Genomic DNA, 18,948 nt, shown 5'->3' with positions numbered 1-18,948 from the left:
CGCATCTGGGAGTGTCTGGATGACCGGGACTATCGCGCAGTGTTCAACAATGATGCCGACCTCAGCAATTGTTCGCGTCAAACCTCCATTATACATATGTTGTGAGTGTTTTGAGATTTATAACAACCCTTCGCGTCAAACCGCGCTTCTGCAGCACTTCATCCCAGCAACTTGGCGCGTATCGTCCACGTTATCTGTCTAGCACCATGCACGAGGTGCAGCATATGCACCTCGAGCCTCAGGCTTGCCATTCTAGCACCGCCACCCGCCTATGATCACGTTTCTTACTCTTTTCGCGCCTTCACGACCGCGCAGTCTTCGTGATATAGCACCAGAAACTGATGCACAACCCTCCCTGCCATCTGTTTTCGCCGGTCTTCGTGCAAATGAGATGCAATATGACTCACTATATCCTCTGCCTCCCACCACCCTTCCATTTCGAGCTGACATTCTTCCCAATTTCCCCGAACTTCCTGCCTGGTGTGCCATAATTCCCTTTCAGGCCATAACCAAGTACTCAGATCTTGCTATTACCCTCAGCAAATGCATCATACGACAGTGCAACGTCCATGATGAGATAGTTGTGTCTTTTTAACTGTTCTCTTCTTGCCAAACCATCGCCACTCTTCGTCGATTTACTGGTTGTCTTAGTGTTGTTCTTCGGTCCAGCATTGGACACGGCCAGCCACATCGGCACAAAGTAAAGAGCACGAAACTATGTCCCTGGTCAGCAATGTGTTCGGTCGCCTTTGCCAGATTCTGGCAAACCGATCTCACACGCGAGTGTTTCATGTCCTTCCTCCCCAAGGATGACCTTCGATGTCTACGCCTTGCTTGCAAGGAATTCGCGGCAGATGCCGCGCCAATTCTGTTCAGACGGCTCGAGGTCCATTTCACCACCAACACATTCTCACGCCGATCGCGCATGTCTGCATTGGAACGAATTGGACACCATGTACAGGCCTTGTCCTTTGTGATGCCGCACCATTCTCGGACCTTTCTTCCGCCGTTACTTGTTCCAGGTACTTTGAATGAAGTGACCTTCTTGTACGAACCACACATCAACACGTCAAGGCCAACGTCGTCTGGGAGCTCAGCCACGTCAAGCTCGACATCTTCCAAGTATGGGTCGCCAGAAATGAATGACTTACTGGTCAAACAATATCCTCCATTGTTCCACGCTGCGACTGATGTGGATTCCTTCTTTCGAGCATTTTGCGCCCTTCCCAAACTGAGAAGTTTGCAGATTTCCTGCCCAGATCAACCAGCAGGACAGAGATACCGAAGGAATGTTGTTGACTATGCGCTGATATCGTTGCGCCTTGCAATTGAAACGGCGAACCCTCCTTACCTGGAAGCGTTGACACTGGCGCCCATACATCCAGCAGCGATCCTTCACTTGCGCCCACACCTCACCATCGGCTCGACGCCGGCATCTTCTCGACTTTGGTTGCGTATCAAGAAGCTCGATATCGAGATGGACAGCTTCGAGTATGGTCGAGACCAGCCATCAGATCACCTCAAGATCCTCCACGGCTACTTACAGGCTTTGCGGTCTCTCGAAGATCTCAGGTTCCACTGGATTGGCAGCCAGGGGCCTTGCCCGATTGCCCTTCATATGGAACCTTGCACGTCGCGTCCGACCTCGTTGCTCTCTTCCAATTCCTGCCCCAACTCGAGCACAAAGTCCTCTTTTCGCCCTCTCAAATTTCGACATCTGAAGACTATGTTTCTAAGCAATGCGAGTCTAGATGCAAGCCAGGCATCCGGTTTCATCATGTCGCATCGCAAAGTCCTGCACGAATTCCAATTCGACCGCTGCCATCTTAGGTCCGGGACATGGGATGATGCCTTAGCTCCCCTGACCCGTATCATTGGGAACGACAGCTGGAAGGGTAAGCAGGAAGAAGTCATGGAAGTTCCGCTCGTTTTGAGTCCACTCGAGGAGAAAACGGAAATCGAGTGCGTACAGGAGCCCATGTGGGAGGATGCCCTGCGCAGAAGTCGAGGTTTTGAAGCACTCCGAAAAGTCGGGTTAAGGACAAGAGAAATGGTGCCAGAGCAGGTGAAGCGACTTCTAAGGACAGCAAGGGTAGCATGGCATTGAGACAACAAAATGAAGTACTGTCGCAAGCCACCATTGGCGATGCCTTGAGGTCCATGATAGTCCATAGCCGGCTACGAATTAGTTACAATGCACCGCCCTGGCTACTGCCACCAGGCTAGTGGTGATGTTTGAATCATGTTCAGAAGTGATTTCTCTTGCGCAATTGACATTTCGCGCCCCTCGAGAGGTTCTGGAATGTCGAATATAACAGCCTAAACTTGGAGAAGTTGACGAAGCATAAGCAGCAAGTAGAGGTATGGAATTTTCATAAGTGACATACTGTTCGCTGACTGACGCGTTCTTTTGCTGGCTTACAGCAAGCTGAGGTCTAGAAGGATGTGTCTGAGATGTGTCAGGATAAAATTCCTTAGCCGTTCCCCTGAAAATAGGCTTCTGTCTCAGGGCGGCGGGGGCCAGAATCAACCGGGTCTAACAAACTGGTGAACTGGGATTGGTCGAAGTCTGCCTCACCTACGACGCTGCACTAAGTCAGGCCCCAGGCCTGCCTGCGGTGGCATCTCCAGGGCTCCCGCTACGCCGACTCGCCGCGCGTCAGAACGTCCCCAAACTGCACGTGTGTTTTATCACAGTGAAGTTAACAACTTCAGCTTTTTGCTTCCAGATGTGTCTCTTAGCAGACCAGTTGTTTTTCACCTGTTTGATGACCAGATCATAATACTTCGCTCGCTTCTTTCACCCTTCTCGAGTACATTCCCTGCCTTAGCGCTTCTTTCGCACGTTGTAACATATCCTCCACAATAATCACGATTGCGCTCACTCATCCTCCATCCGCTATTTCCATCGGTCGAGATCTAGTCCTGGTAGAACGACTTCGGAAGAACTGGCTGGCCAGACTCTCGAGATGTCTTATCCCGTCGCCACATAGCACGTTCACGGCTTTTCAGCAGCATTGATCGCTGTCATCGATCATGTCTTCGCGCGACCGAACGCCGCCAAAGTCGGTTGGTCAACATGCGACGATACCTCTCCAAGACCTTTCCAGACCTCCAGACAGTGCGACCGGTGTTCCAGGTCCCTCGGCAAGCAGAGGACTCGGTCACAATCCTCGCCATAGCCGCACTCGGTCAATACTGCCAGGCCGCCAGAGCATCAACTACTCGCGTCTACAAGAAGACTCGCCCACAAGAGGAGGAAGTGCCTATCGTTCTGGCGGGCTTTCTATGAGGGGAGGCAGCGGAGGCGACTCTCCCGTGGAGGATGCCGAAGGGTTCGCGACAGCGACGGTGGGTTTGGATCTCAATCTACCGGCCACACCTCCTAGTGTCGGCGTGAGACGGCCTACCATCGTGACAACTGCCGCCGATGGAGAATCTGCTGAGGTTGAGAGTCTCTTCTCACCTCCTGATTCAGACACGACTCCCTTGACCCACGGCCCCCGGGTTGCCTCCTCACTCAACACGTCCAGCTCCATATCCAGAGGTCAAAGGCACGATAGACAAGGAAGGAGATCCAGCGTGCATTGGACTGATGGCGAGTCGCCATCCCTCGTCCGTGGACGCGGATCACGTCTGGGCGACGATCTGCATGTGCTTGACACTGGTGCTGGACTACACCGCCGCAAATCGAGTTCGGGTAGTGGCATAAGTCGTTTAAGCCCCGGACGAACAGAGTCTGGCGAGCGATCCAGATCAAGGTCGCCTTCTATATCTCCATCTCCAATGGCTAGGGCGAACTCCATTCTGCGAGAGATCTCGCAACGTGTGGTCAACCTCAGTAATGACTCCGACATGGTCGAGCAGAGCATTCGACGCAAGTCATCTGTACGTGAACACAGGCGGCCAAGCACATCTGCACCCGCCGTACCGAGCATACCAGACATACCAGCCGAAGCAGAAACGCCCTACGCTCCACCACCTTTGGAGAAAGTTCCATCGATCGTTGACACTTCACCTGCGCCCTTCACATCTGTTATGTCCGCGCCTGTTCGACATCCAAATCCGCTTCTCGGAAAGACGTGGGGCATCTTTGGACCCGAGAACAGACTCCGAAAGTGGCTTTGCGAGATCCTTATCCATCCTTTGACAGAACCATGTATTCTAATCCTAATCATCGCACAAACAGTACTTCTTGCAGTCAATGCGGCCTCTGACGCCGTTTATCTTCAATCGACAGACAGACAATGGGGGAGCGGGTTCGACTATGCGATATTCGGTCTATTTGTGATCTACACATTGGAGTTGGTTGCTCGCACCATTGTATCGGGCTTCATCTCCAACCCTCGTCAAATGAGTACGATCAATCGAGATGTAGGCTTTAGAAAAGGCGTCCTGCAAAAAGCGCACACCTTATTTGCAGGCCAGCAAGTACGAGACAAGTTACCAGCGAACAACGATGTACCTAACCAGCCCTCGATCGTCCGCACATTCACCGGCATGCCAGAAATTGACGGTCCGGGCCACAGTAAACAGCAGCAGAGGATTCGCCTTGCTCATCGTGCTTTTCTCAGACACTCTTTCAATCGACTCGACTTTGTCGCCGTCGTGGCCTATTGGATTTCCTTTGCCATGCAGATGACCTCGGTTGAGAACAACAAGCACGTATATGTTTTCAACATGCTGAGCTGTCTGCGGATATTGCGATTGCTAGGCTTAACGGCTGGCACGTCAATCATTCTGAGAAGTCTGAAGAAGGCAGCGCCGCTTCTGGTGCATGTGGCATTCCTTATAGGCTTTTTCTGGCTCATCTTTGGTATCGTCGGCGTACAGAGCTTCAAGTCCAGTCTGCGCCGGACTTGTGTTTGGGTTGGTGACGATGGCTCTGGCCAAAATTACTCGCTCAATATCGCGCCTGAAAATATCCAATTCTGTGGCGGCTACCTGAATGTGGCGACTGGATTGCCCATGCCGTGGCTCAAACCTGACGGTCGAAATGGCACAGGAAGCGCGAAGGGATATTACTGCCCACAGGGATCGCTTTGTGTTGAAGGTTCAGAAGGCCCCTACAACGGCACGGTCAGTTTCGACAACATCGTGCAATCGCTGGAACTTGTCTTTGTGATTATCAGTTCTAACACGTTTTCCGATCTGCTGTACTATCTCACAGATACAGACTACCTTGCCGCAGCCCTTTTCTTCGCTGCTGGAATTGTGGTCCTTAGTCTTTGGCTGGTCAACTTGTTGGTCGCTGTCATCACATCCTCGTTCCAGATTATTCGTGAGGAGAGCAGAAAGAGCGCATTTACTGGAGAGCAAATCGACCCTCCGAATCTGGACGACGAATCCATGACGAAAACTAGCCAGCTCAAGAAGCTCTTCGACAAAACGCATTATCTCTGGATTCTCATCATTGTCTACGATCTGGTTGTTCAGAGCATGCGTGAGGCATACATGAGCAACTTTCGCGAGAAGTTCATCATGGATTCCGAAACTATAGTCACACTCCTATTGCTGCTGGAAATCATCTTACGCTTCCTCTGTGACTGGAGAAATTTCTTTCGTGGTAAACGGAATTGTTTCGATCTCTTTCTGGCCATCATCACTTCGGTCATGCAAGTACCGGCAATTCGCAACTCGGGTCAACCATATGCGTGGCTTTCGGCTTTTCAGATCGCTCGTGTTTATCGAGTCGTATTGGCTGTCAGGGTTACCCGAGAACTGGTCATGCTCGTGTTTGGAAACATTGTTGGTTTACTTAACTTGATCCTGTTTGTGTTCCTATTCACGTTCCTGGCCGCCATTCTCGCCTCACAACTCCTCAGAGGTGAAACCCCTTCAGCAGATGCAGCCGGGGAGACAGTGTATGTCACCTTCTTCGACATTTGGAACTCCTTTCTTGGGATGTATCAGATCTTTTCGAGCGAAAATTGGACAACACTCATGTACAACGCCACCCAGTTCAATTTGATCTGGGACACAGCTTGGTTGAGTGCGATGTTCTTCATCCTGTGGTTCATCATCTCGAACATGATTGTCCTGAACATGTTTATTGCTGTCATCCAAGAGAGTTTCGATGTTTCCGAGGATGAGAAACGTTTGCACCAGGTCAAGGCTTTTCTGAAGCAAAAAGAAGTCAGTGGCTCTTCCACTGGTAACCTATCACTGGCGGCAGTGTTCAAGATGGGCCGAGATTCACTCAGGCACAGAGATGCCCTTGAGTACGGCTCCGCAGCCGTCGAACAGCTTTTAAAAGAAGCTGTCGTCAAAGACTTCCTTGACGATCAACAGGAAGGGCTCAGTAAGCGCCCAGTATCTGTGCAGATGCCTGAGGGGGTCGCAGTTGAGCCAGGTTTCTTTTCAGAGTATTGGGGAAAGCTTGTAGGTCTCAACAAGCACAGAGAACCAAATCCGTTCTACTCAAATTCCGCTTTCACTCGTGCGAACGAAGAATTCGACCCGCGGGCCGCCGCGAAAAGAGTCGTCATGACTACTGAGAATCGACGTCGTGCACAGCGACAATATCTGCAAAAACACCCCAACTACAACGTATCTCTCTTCATCTTCAAACCCACAAATCCGCTAAGAAGACTCTGTCAATATCTTGTGGGTCCTGGACGAGGAGCAGAACGAGTTGAGGGAGTTTCGCCCTACCGACCAGCCTGGTACGCCTTCTCTGCATTCACATATGCTGCCATTGTCGCCATGGTTATCCTGGCCTGCATCACCACTCCTCTGTACCAACGGGATTATTATCTGAGCCACAAGCCGACTATTCAAAACTGGTTCGTATGGACCGACTTGGGGTTTGCAGCACTTTTCACGGCGGAAGCAGCCATCAAAGCAATTGCCGATGGATTCTTTTTCACACCCCATGCATACTTCCGAAGCGTCTGGGGCTTCATTGACGCTATCGTACTCACCACACTCTGGATCAACGTCATCACGACCATGTATCGCGATGACGGTGTTTCCCGAGCCGTGGGTGCCTTCAAAGCGCTGAGAGCTTTACGGCTGCTCAATATCAGCGACACTGCACGGGACACATTTTATTCGGTCATTATCATTGGCGGATACAAACTCCTCGCTGCAGCGTTTGTGTCATTGAGCTTGCTGATTCCATTTGCCATTCTTGGTGTCAACCTATTTAACGGTCAAATGCAGGCTTGCAACGACGGCAATTTTGCATACAGCGTTCTCAACAACTGTGTTGGAGAGTTCAACTCCACTCCATTCAACTGGCCTGTACTGGCTCCGAGACAGGTCGCCAATTCATGGTACTCTTTCGATGATTTTGGTAGCGCCTTGTTCATCCTCTTCCAAATTGTCTCTCAGGAAGGATGGATCAATGTCATGTGGTCTGGTACAAGCATCACGGGGAAAGGGTTGCAACCTCAACCCTTTGCGTCACAAGGCAACGCTGTCTACTTTATCGTGTTCAACCTTTTGGGAGCGGTTTTCGTGCTGACCTTATTCATCTCTGTCTTTATGCGCAACTACACAGAGCAGACTGGAGTCGCATTCCTTACTGCTGAGCAGCGCTCCTGGCTGGAACTTCGAAAGCTTCTACGGCAGATTACACCATCGAAACGATCCCTCGGTGAAAGGTCCACCCGCGCTAGGAAGTTGTGCTATGATCTGTCAATCAAGAAACGAGGCAAATGGCAACGATTTATCACGACGATATTGGTCCTTCACTTGATCGTTCTGACCGTCGACTATTATCCCGAACCAGCTTGGTGGGACACTTTGCGGGAGTGCATTTTCCTAGGATTCACCATCGTCCTTATCGTCAACATTGCGATCAGGATCATAGGGCTGTCTTGGAACCGCTTCCGCCGCAGCTCCTGGGATGTCTATTCGATGTTCGCGCTGGCTGGCATTCTGGTAACGTCTGTGATGAGGTTCGCCGAGATTAACAGCACCGGCTTCGAACAGCTACATAAGCTCTTCCTTGTGTCTCTCACGTTTCTTCTTATTCCACGGAACAATCAGCTTGACCAACTATTCAAGACAGCTGCAGCATCCTTGCCATTGATTGCCAACCTTTTAGCAACCTGGTTCGTGCTGTTCTTGGTCTATGCAATCGCTTTCACTCAGGCCTTCGCCTTGACACGATTCGGCGAAAACGAGAACAACAACATCAACTTTCGCACTGTTCCGAAGGCTCTCATTCTGCTTTTCAGGACAAGTATTGGAGAAGGCTGGAATCAGATCATGGAAGATTATGCTACCATCGAGCCACCCTTCTGCGTTCGCGAAGATAGTTTCTTCCAAAGTGATTGCGGCAGCTCAGCTTGGGCTCGGGGTCTTTTCATCTCTTGGAACATCATCAGCATGTACCTGTTCGTGTCACTGTTTGTATCCTTGATTTTTGAGAGCTTCTCATATGTGTACCAACAAAGCAGTGGTATGTCCATTGTGAGCAGAGACGAGATTCGGCGCTTCAAGCAAGCCTGGGCTGATTTTGATCCGAACGGTGACGGATTCATTTCAAAGGAACAGTTCCCGCGACTACTAGGCGTAAGTTTGAAATCGATTTAAAGGAGTCATCGTCACTGACATCAAACAGGAACTTTCCGGCGTCTTTCAGATGCGGATTTACGATGGTGACTTTTCTGTACAACGTATCAAAGAGGATTGTGCCGTACAACCGGGTGATCCTGTACCAACAAATGCAAGAATTGTCGACGGAATTGACCTTGACAAACTGGCAGAACGAGTTAGCCAGATACCAGTGGCTGAAATTCGCCGACGGCGGGAACGAATGAGGGTGTTCTATGAAGAAGCTTTGCTCACAGCCGATCCTGACCGCGGCATCCCTTTTACAGCCTGCCTCTTCCTCTTGACACATTACAATGTGATTACGGATTCACGAAGTCTGCGGCTGGAAGAATTCCTTCGACGACGAGCACGTCTGCAAAGAGTGCAGGAAACAATACGTCGCAATACTGTTGTTGGCTTTTTCGACACCATTTATTGGTCACGGAAATTCAGGAAAGCCATCAACATGCGGCGCGATTCACGCCTCGGGGCACCACCTGCGATGACCGTCCCCGAGATCTTTATTGAGAACCCCGACGATAATATCGAAAGCAGCAACAGCACCGAGCCACGAGACTTCACCTCGTCTACACCGTCATATTTGTCGAGGAAGGCATCATCGAACTTGCCACCAATCAATACCTCGTTACAAGGCAGACCTTCTCTCGACGCAGGAAGGCTCAGTTTCGATCAATCACCAACAGCAAGTCCGATCATGAGGACAAGGCTAGGTTCAGTGGACACCTCATATCATGGCGCGAATAGGTCATCGCCAACGACGCCAACATTGGGCCACAGCCGTCAAGGAAGCACTGCTAGTGGGGCGGGAGGACAAGGTGTTATGGAAGATTTTGACGCCTCAGCCTGGGGTGCCAGTTTGAGGAAGAGTTTTACGATGAAAAGACCGCGAATGGATCGCGATTGAGAACTTGATGAAGGATTAATGACCGATATGATCGACTGTACCTTTCTGTGTGAATAATTGAGAGAGCGATACCCGCAGAAGCTTGAACATAGCGAAGGCGTTTATGAGACTACGTTGGAACTACCTGATTATGGTGGAAAATGATGGTGGCTCAGGTGAGGTTCTAGCATGAATATGGTGTTACTACTTCACGAAATGTGAATGATCATTGTATTTGCCCTTCGAATTCCAGATTCATTCTTGCGAGTGACCTCCTCTTGCCTTCGAATCAAAGGCGATCAAGATGTCATTGTCCTTGATACCGCACGTTATCGTCTATCAACGCAGCAGTGGATCTCAAGTCTCGCTTCAGGGTTGAATGATTGCAGAAAATATTCTCAGTGTGTCTTATCCGAGATCTCGTTCTCTACTCTGGTTTCAAAGGCAATGGATGAAGCACGCGTCTGACAGGACGAGCCTCGTCTGTCCCCTTGTGTGGCACAAAGCAAATTCAGCCACGGCTTTTATTTCCAGCTGAACTCGTCGAGGCGGAAGATTTTACAGGGATCGGGACACCCGTGACACGCAAATGTCGCATGTTGATTTGTGGATTGAGCCTTTTCTCGTACTGAGACGCGTCTCGAACAATTTGATGAGGTTAAAGATATCGTTGGACTGCTTTCAAAGGAGGGGCATCTCGCGTCTGTTTCAACCTTCAACCGGGCTTCGCGTCGATAAGAAACGAAATAGGTATAACGCAGATCCCCCTGGGCTCCAGAAGTCTCGAAGCGATGCCACGATCTAGGGTCCGTGGGTGCCGCAAAAAGCATTGGGCACCAGTCATATTGCTGCAACAACGCCCGGTCTGTGTCCCACCGTTCCTGGGCCGCAGGGAATATCGACGGGAAGCCCGGACGGTCAGACCAGGGGCCCGTTGATCGCGTCAACACCTTGTTCGCGTTTTGGAACTCGGAGATTCTGTCTTGCTGCTGATCCTTTGACTTCCAGGGAGCCGTGTTTGACTGTTTGACATGGGGCATCCTTTTACGTGGTTTCTGATCGTCTGGTGACATCTACTGTCTCTTCAGTGTATGGTCCAGGGCTTTGGGTTCATTATCAGGTGGTCCATGCGAGAAAAAAAGTGGCTTCCGGGGGGGGATATACATTGATGCTTCCCGGCGACAGGTTGACAATTTGACACTGACCCTTTAGCAAAGAATGTCTCACTGACCTCTCAGCTTCCTCCTTTCAGGGCATTGACCTCTTTTTCTTCTCTTCTATACTGTACATCTTCTCTGATCTTCCCAGGCAACATATCGGAAGGACACTCGTCACTCGTTAGACTCATTGCTCACTGACCACATTCTCTTATCACTCCACGTTACGCACCGACGACCTGCTGGACAACGTCGACCGTTTCCAAGACCTTTTATACGACTACTATTTAGCGCCTTTTTATCTATCATTAAAGACCTCTTGTTCTTCCCTCAAGAGGACATGGCTGTTGCACAGTTAGTCCACCACTTCGAGGCTATCAACCACGAAACATCCATTAAATCTGTTGTACCTAGGAGCTTTCTGAACCAGTCCTCTACCTCTTCGCGAGTCCGTTTGTCTCTCCAGACAATCTTCAGTCACAACCTACTCCATCGATCACCGAAACGCTCTGCAGGCAAAATGAGCTCATCTTCTTCTTCCGTCAAGTCATCACCCAGTTCAAGCTTCAGTAGCTTCGGACAAGGGGCACGCATGGCGGCACTCGATTTGAATACTACGTTTGGTCCCTCATCGGCCACATCGAGCCCTCACTCTTATTTACGCCGACAACCTTCAGCCATCGACGTTGCCCTCGAGGAGGAGAGATATGCTGATCCAGTGGAGATGATCGGGCTGGGTCTTCTCGAACCCCGTCCGCTCGCTCAGTCAATGCCACCTTCTCCAATGGAACTTGTGCACGACCACATGCAGTCTCCGGTCATCTTGGACGGAATCTTCGAAATCATGGAAAGGTCCTAAGCGTCCCCACGAATTATGCTGCGAAAGAGAGCGAGGCTTCAATATGCACTGGCATCAACCTGCTCTGGGAGGTCATCATCAAAGCGTTCCGAGCGGAGGAATCCTGCGACAGCGTTTCAAGGGACGAGTTTCATGAAGATATGTGTACATGTATAAGAGTTGGATATTCGATTCGGGATGGGAAATTCTTTCAAGGGCTGGACATGGCAAGGCTGGATTGGTCGGGCTGGGTTTATATACTTTATTAATATAGGTTGCATGCGAGGGAGACTGTTCTTGGTCCCTGAGCTGCTAGATGTCTGTACATTGTGTACGGGAAAATCCAATAGAGATGCTGGTTGTCATTTTGTCGTCCTGCCTCTTCCATTACTCGGCGCATGAAGCATGATACTAAGCCACGTTCCTGCCAGAATTCTTGTAACACAATGTCGGCGGGGACTGTGGTCAGCAGGGTGGTTGAGAACAGGCTGTACACGAGAGATGACCGCGACTGCGCTTCGAGCAGTAAGGCTGCGTATGAAGACACGTCCCTAGAGGGGTACATCCATATCATTCGCTGCGAGCATGAGCATCGGCATCATGATCTCAATGCTCACACCATGCATGAACGTACTTCGTGTTGCGTACTCCGTATAGTACCTGAGAAGGGCTTCAAAGAGGGGTACCACCAGTACCAAGGTGCTGGCTTATCTAAAGTACTTTAAACCAGCAAGATTTGTAACAGCATGAAACCCTGACCTCGTTCTTTCGCTTGGTCATCCTTTCTCGCGGGCGAGGCACAGTGATGAAATATGGTATCTTGGCTGCGGTCCTTACGGACGTACATAGGAGTCAGCAGCCAGTCACAAGATTATTGCATGACTTTGACTTGCAAAAGGGCGTGAGGACGCTCAGACGGATTCGCATGAAGCCTCGGCCGCAAGAAGCCATGATTACTATTCATTTATTCTACACCGACCACTCCATCCCCAACATGGCCTGGTCTCACTTCTCATCTCCATGCAACTGGATGACAAGTACTTCCTCATCGAGCGACAACGTCCTCGAATGACTCAACCTTCATCACGCTCACGGAGCAGACTCGGGCTTTCCTGCTTTTCCATTACACTCTGACCTTTTCGCATGCTGCTGAGAGGGATAGGTGATTGAATCTCCCCGCCCCGTCTGAGAAGGGGTCTGATCTTACCTGTATATACGTGCGGGATGTACTAGGGTACGCCTCGCCTGACTAATTGACCCAGGCTTTCTGTCAGATCAGTTAAAGCAGCACTCTGGAGGCCCTGGGGTATAGGTATTACAAGGCCCTCCCACCAGGTTGGACACCCTCTTTTGTGAGAACCCACTCTTCAGTCACCCAAGAAGACGTCTACGATCGGCCGGAGTCGTCCTGCTTTCCCAAGTTTCGCCTTAGGCGTCGCAGGCCAGACATCCCTCTTGTCCCTCGACATCGTTGCATAGCCATCATTCACCTATTTCTCCTTGAAGGGAAAGAAAGGTCCAGTGACAAAGACCTCACTCTGAATGTGCCTGACGCTAAGGGCCGTAACAAATCACCAACCGTCCGCCTTGAAACTGTTTGTCTGGTAATCGTTTAGTACGGCCGTACACAAGATACCCAGAGCCACAGCACCCCAGCCCTACTCGAGCATCTGCTCAGGCACGGATCAGTAATCTACCTCTCGCAGAGGCGCGATCTTCCACGCTCACAGTGACCATGTCACTCACCATGCAAGACTATGCAAACAAGCACTATGGCGAAAGGACTTATACCAGCCTCCAGGCTATCCTAGACGACCCCCACCAGCTCCTCACAGACGCTAATGATGCACTCCCAAGGCCACCAGGCGGTGGTCTTGAAGACATTCTCTCTGCCTCCCGGTACCCACAAGCCTTGATGCAGCCTTACCATGACCCAGAGCCAGAACCACCCCGTCGCAAGAGGAAGGCCTCTGCGTCCAACCAACTTTATGGCGGTCTAGTCTTTGCCCAGGCATCAATCGACAGCAATCAATCATCGTCGGCAGAACAGGAACACCCTCCAACAAAGAAGGAAAGGAAGATGGCTAAGCGGGCATCTCCAGACGATGCGAACGACCAAAACGAGAGCAAGAAACAACGAGGTCGTCCCAGGTTGGATACTCATGACGAGACCGCAGCGGAGCGACGTCGGACGCAGATCCGCCTGGCCCAGCGAGCCTATCGACACCGCAAAGAAACCACCATTTCGGCTTTGAAGGAAAGGGTATCGAACCTCCACGACACTATCGACCAAATGAACAAGACCTTCCTTACTCTTCATGACAACATGGTCGACGCCGGGATCCTAACATCACATTACGCCCTGGGTCGTCAACTCCAGGCTGCGACAGAGGACTTTGTCGCACTGTCCAAGATCGCAGCCTCAGACTCGGATGACGAGGACGAGAAAATTGCCGACCTTACCAAGGATGCCTCTGCTGAGCCGGAGCCGGAACCTGAAAGACGTAAACGCAGCGCCGCAAAGGGAGCCCCAGCCTCAGCCACAGTTTCGTCCTCCCGTCCGACCAGAAAGTCTGCCCGCAATACAAACCGCGGGCCTAGCTTTGACCAGGTTTGGAACGATGCAGACGCAGACATGGAAGAAGTTACCCAAGGTATTCGGCACAACACGAACAACAGCCCGCTCTTCGCCCTCTCGCAAGCCGTCTACGGCGCCGACGACACATCGAACCTTCATGGTCTAAACGACCTCATGTCCTTCAACGCCAGCGTCCCGGAGTTACTATTTCCCGACGATGACGACCTCCCTCTCATCACTCTTAGAGGGACCAGCGACAAACAGTCCCTTCAGGCACTCGACAAATATCAGTTGGAGAGACCCCTTAAACCAGCATACAACAACGGCTCCTACACCTATTCTTTCCAAGAAACGACCTTCGCCCGACGCCTACACAGAATGTGTCTTGAGCGCGCCTTCCGGAACCTGACCAACCCGGCCATGGACCCAGGCTACATCCAGCGCGTATTCCGCTTCACCTTCACATTCAGCAACCGCAAGCGCATGCTCCAGCGATTCCAGGAGATGCTGAAGCGCAAGGCCGGCGAGAGTCTGGAAAACTGGAACGTGCCGTTTTTCCGCATCGGTGGCGCAGGCACGCATTTCCCTAGGCGCGATGACGAGGGGAACCCGATATACCCTCCTAACATGGTGAGTGCGGCGAAAGCGTTCGTCGGACCGCAGCCGCACATCGAGGTTGAAACGCCCAGGAGTGAGGCGTCTATCAACGAGATGCTGGAGAATATTGGGTTTGGGGGCGAGTGGTATGACAGCCATGATGTCGAGGAGTACTTGAAGACCAAGGGAATCTTTTTGGATGGGCAGAGCTCGTTTGTTGAGGTCGATCGGAGTGTGTTGCCTCTCGTCAAAGCTGGAACCCACAGCCGTAGCAGGAATCGGAACAGCGATGCAACAATGACGACGGCGAGTTCGACGACGCGCAGTCCGCTTGAGAGTCTGGCCGGCGTGCGCACGCCGAGTCCGCCTTTATTGAGTGATCTTGCGGATCCGTACATGTCGCGAGATTTGGGTGAGTTGTTCGCGAGCACGGGCACGAGCACTTCGATGCCATTGTTCAAGGACGCTGATAATCCTTGGGCTGAGTTCACGGGTTATGGAGGAGTGCAGAATTCACCACCAGAATACATGGCTGGATTCAATGACCTTTCGGGCCGAAGAGCGTCGCCGGTTATGTTTGATGTCGAGCAGTTCCTGGAGAACATGGTTGAGGATAGCGCATGTCTTGGGAGGGCGCCTGGGTTCAGGAAGGAGACGATTGATAATGCGTTGATGATGAACGTGCAGGAGGGTTTCTGAATGGTGTTAACTAGCACTTTAATACTCATTATATCCATTACTTTTGAAACAAGGAGGATTAAAAGACACAGTGTACGGTGGTAATTGTTCGGACTTCTTATCCTCTCGATGACTGTCCAAAGGTGTCAAGAAGCTGCTCGTTCTGTGACATACTATATGCACCTGCATGACAGCGTTCGTTCTCTCATGTCATGACTCTATCATTTCTCCTGTATGTACCAGGCACTCTATCCGCCAGCACCCTCAACGCCGCTGCTCAAATCATTCATCCCTTTATATCCAATACAACTCCGGGAATAGCTAATCTTTCGCTTCACTGTAAGCATGCCCATGCATTGCCCATCTTTCAGTCCACCTTTCTTCTTCTCCGCCTTGTCTTGACGCCAGGCCTCCACAGGCGCTTCCGACAATTCTTCTCACCACAGTAACAACGCGTGAAACCGTCGGCGAGCTCAGCATTCAACTCCTCGTCCTGGTCCGCACCGCCAGAATAGTCGATTCGTATCTCGGTGCCAGCAGGGATACTCCTGATCGCAAAAAATGCAAGGTGATAAACCTTCTTGTCATCCTTGTGCATTTGCACAACAAAGGACCGCGCATTCGGGTTGCAGCTATGGTTAACAAAACGCATTGGCGTACCGAAATTCTTGCCATCGACATGATAATTTTTGTCGCTGTTGTAGTCGAACCAGTCGAGAGAGTGGATGTAGCTTGGTTCGCCCTCCTCTCCAGCGTCCTCGCGTTGACATAGTTCAGCCTCGGTGAGAATCTCGCCGAGATAGGTGTCGATAAATTGACCTCTGACGATATCTTGAGACGACCGCACACCAAAGCCACACTTTTCAGTTTGGAAGATTTCAAGCGGCACTGTGCGACCCTTTCCGACAACACGGTTCAGGCAATCGTTGCCACATCGACAAAACTCGTTGCACTCAGTTATCTCGAAATGGTCGGCCGCCTTATCGAGTTCTTGCTCGATATAGTCATCTGAAAGAACCACCAGGCCATCAGGACGACGAGTATAAGTTCGATTCTGACCTATACGTGTTGTCTTGTCCTCTCTATCCTCAATGGCTTTAGTGAAACATGTGCAGGTTGAAATTCGACAATCTTCACAAAGACAGCCAGATCGCGATGTTGGAGCAAGTTTGACACCGTCCCGGATGACATAGTGATCGACAAATTGAAATTTGCCCGGCAAGCGTCTTTCATTCACGTCATTGGCAAATGTAATAGGGGCCGATAGTTGTTCGTTAAACCGATTCGTAAGTACCTCGCGGACGGCTTGGGCTGGATGAATTGTGATTTGTCTGCCAAGGTCGAGGTGTTGGAATGATTTAGCTAAATCATCGCCTTGCAGTTGAATAGTCTTTCTGGAGACCTTTTTGGCTTTCTTAGATGCCACGATTTTCATGCGTTCATCGTCGGATTCTGGTGCAAAGTTATTCGAGAAAGTAACGCCGAATAAACGTCGTGCCTCCTCAGGTCGTTCTTTAACAATAGTTGGACTCTTTTTGAGCTCTTTTAACATAGCCCGTCTTTCTTGGTTGAGAGTAGACTGAGCCTTGGGTACTGGGCCGCTCCATTTTTGTAGGAGTTCCTGTGATGATGGGACAATGACCTCTATCCTGGGCTGCAGAAATCTGCTAGAATTTTGAGCTTTTGGAGTGCTCTCTGGAGCTTTCTGACGCGAAGGTATGTCAACAGAAAGAGCTTGATTCCGAGGTATTGCATTTTTGGGGGGTTGCTTGATCGATGAAATGGTTTTAAATCGGAGAGGCGTTGCTTCTTTAAGTGGCTTGAATAAGCTGAGAGGGACCTTGTCGCTTGACCGTGATATAGAAGCGACTTCGTTCTTGATAGTGGCAAGCTTCTCTGCAACACTTCTGAATGGTTGTCGCGGACTTTCTTCCTGTTTTGTGGAAGTAGAATTTCGAGTCGTGGTCGGGTATTGTCTTTCTCTGTCGTCAGGCCGTTGCAACGCGTATTGAGACCTCTTCTGCCATGGCGACCTCTTTTGCTTTGGTTCTATGGGAGCCTGTGCATTGGTAGGTGTTGAGGCACGTGACGGCAATCCGTTTCCATTGCGGCTTCGGTCACGTGACAGCGCCGGCTGACCAGTTGACCGACCATTCGTATTTGGTGTTTCTGACTTTTGTCTTTTCTGAGGAGGTTCTGAGATGACCTTGACGCAGAGTTAATAAGGTAAAAAGTAATTGACGCGGCTATCAGGTGAGCAGGATTGGAGCCAGGTGTTGGAGGTTATGGAGCTGCAGCAAAATAACACGCGAGGTACGCGCTAAAATTGGGCAACAGTTGAGGTTCCAGGGGGCCACTCACAGGATGATCATCATCATCGTCCGAGAGCACTATAACCTCATGTGAATGGTTCTAAAAGATGTCAGTAAAAGGTAAGAGTGCAAAACATATGAGATACTGTTCTAACAAATAGCCATAATTCAGGCTTGCATGGGAAGAAAGCGAGAGAGCAACAGCAGCAACGCGTAACTTCCTTCCCGCATCATGGGACTTTCGACCTCGCACTTGGAAGTCCGCGACCACAATCCACATAACAATAACTCGCATATGCCAGGGCATAAAAAGCAGACAGGAGAACAAAGGGAAATAAAGCTGTCCAAAACAAGTGTTGATAAGACTTACCACCTGCGGCTGTTGGTCCAGGTGCTTTCTCTTTTGAAGGCTACCCGAGGCGGCCATCACCTCTAAGGGACGGCGCGCCTCCTCGCGCACCCTATAAATCATTCATTCGACTGTCGGGATCGTTTCTAGCCTTAAAACAGATGTCTATTATCTTGTTTTATTGCACCTAAACGATGGTGGTGGAAAGTTAGAGAGACGAGGTAGAATATAGAGAGAAGATTAAATGAGAAAGAAGTAGGTAAAGAGCCGCGTTGCGGTGAGGTAACATTCCCCCCTCCCTTGTTTAGCGCCATTCCTAATCTAGTAATTTTTATATTTATTCACTTCTATTTAGTTCTATAAGTCACTATAAAGAGTGCAGTAAAATATAAGTACTTTACTAGTAGACTTTTACTAGTAATTACTAGTAAGTTACCAGTAAGTTTTTACTAGTAAAAATCCTGATAGAGAGAATCGCACAAGGGAAAGACTTGAGTCGAGTGTCCGACTCGAGAGGCGGGACTTATCGGCATCCGTTAGGTACTGGTGCTGGACCAGTTCGTCGAAGCTAGATACTACGTCACTCTACACTAATGATTATTTTTGGACTTATCGCATGGGAATTTAGATTGTCTACTCTGGAAAAGCACAATACCGAGAGAGAGATATTCTGGGTAAACAAGCACGTATAGACTATGGCTACATATAGGGAGAAACATTGAGGAGTGTAGGGTTAAGCATATATTTAGGGCCCGAAGGACATGGTACGGCGCAGCCTAATTTGACGTTACCTTCCATATTCGATGGACCTCCGGGGCGTGCCGTGACAATCCGTACGACTGTCGCGCTGTCGCTGGCGGGCTCCCGAGTTGCAACGTCCCTCAAATTACAGTCATCTCAGAAACAGCTGGTTTACAGCCTATGAATTCAGCGAGATATCTTTTCGACGATCTGCTATGTCATGACTCTTTTTGACACTCGTGCAAAACAG

At 50.3% G+C, this 18,948-nt stretch overlaps 5 protein-coding genes across 5 annotated transcripts; 4 read left to right on the top strand and 1 right to left on the bottom strand.

Annotated features, from left to right (window-relative positions):
• Positions 1-733: 733 nt before the first annotated feature.
• Positions 734-2,107, top strand: EDD37DRAFT_659604 (uncharacterized protein; the record flags this gene model as incomplete). The annotated part of the gene is made up of 1 exon (XM_062819051.1): positions 734-2,107. The coding sequence occupies one exon, from the start codon at positions 734-736 to the stop codon at positions 2,105-2,107; it is 1,374 nt and encodes a 457-aa protein (XP_062666420.1).
• A 687-nt stretch (positions 2,108-2,794) lies between these two features.
• Positions 2,795-9,570, top strand: EDD37DRAFT_158275 (calcium channel, voltage-dependent, N type, alpha 1B subunit). Its single transcript, XM_062809704.1, has 2 exons — positions 2,795-8,523; positions 8,573-9,570. Exons 1-2 carry the CDS (start codon positions 3,037-3,039, stop codon positions 9,467-9,469), a joined length of 6,384 nt encoding a protein of 2,127 aa, XP_062666419.1. The 5' UTR covers positions 2,795-3,036; the 3' UTR covers positions 9,470-9,570.
• A 1,163-nt stretch (positions 9,571-10,733) lies between these two features.
• On the top strand, positions 10,734-11,653 carry EDD37DRAFT_158278 (uncharacterized protein). Its single transcript, XM_062809705.1, has 2 exons — positions 10,734-10,959; positions 11,020-11,653. The coding sequence occupies exons 1-2, from the start codon at positions 10,946-10,948 to the stop codon at positions 11,462-11,464; spliced, it is 459 nt and encodes a 152-aa protein (XP_062666418.1). The 5' UTR covers positions 10,734-10,945; the 3' UTR covers positions 11,465-11,653.
• Positions 11,654-13,178: 1,525 nt separating this feature from the next.
• Positions 13,179-15,317, top strand: EDD37DRAFT_612746 (uncharacterized protein; the record flags this gene model as incomplete). Its single annotated transcript, XM_062815389.1, has 1 exon — positions 13,179-15,317. The coding sequence occupies one exon, from the start codon at positions 13,179-13,181 to the stop codon at positions 15,315-15,317; it is 2,139 nt and encodes a 712-aa protein (XP_062666417.1).
• A 346-nt stretch (positions 15,318-15,663) lies between these two features.
• EDD37DRAFT_612745 (histone-lysine N-methyltransferase SUV39H) lies at positions 15,664-18,035 on the bottom strand (the record flags this gene model as incomplete). The annotated part of the gene is made up of 3 exons (XM_062815388.1): positions 15,664-17,502; positions 17,658-17,708; positions 17,979-18,035. 3 exons carry the CDS (start codon positions 18,033-18,035, stop codon positions 15,664-15,666), a joined length of 1,947 nt encoding a protein of 648 aa, XP_062666416.1.
• Positions 18,036-18,948: the final 913 nt, after the last annotated feature.

Source organism: Exophiala viscosa, assembly GCF_022695815.1.
Source record: "Exophiala viscosa unplaced genomic scaffold EDD37scaffold_12, whole genome shotgun sequence".
In the NCBI taxonomy this organism is placed as follows: domain Eukaryota; kingdom Fungi; phylum Ascomycota; class Eurotiomycetes; order Chaetothyriales; family Herpotrichiellaceae; genus Exophiala; species Exophiala viscosa.
This window is presented reverse-complemented; position numbering and strand designations above follow the sequence as displayed.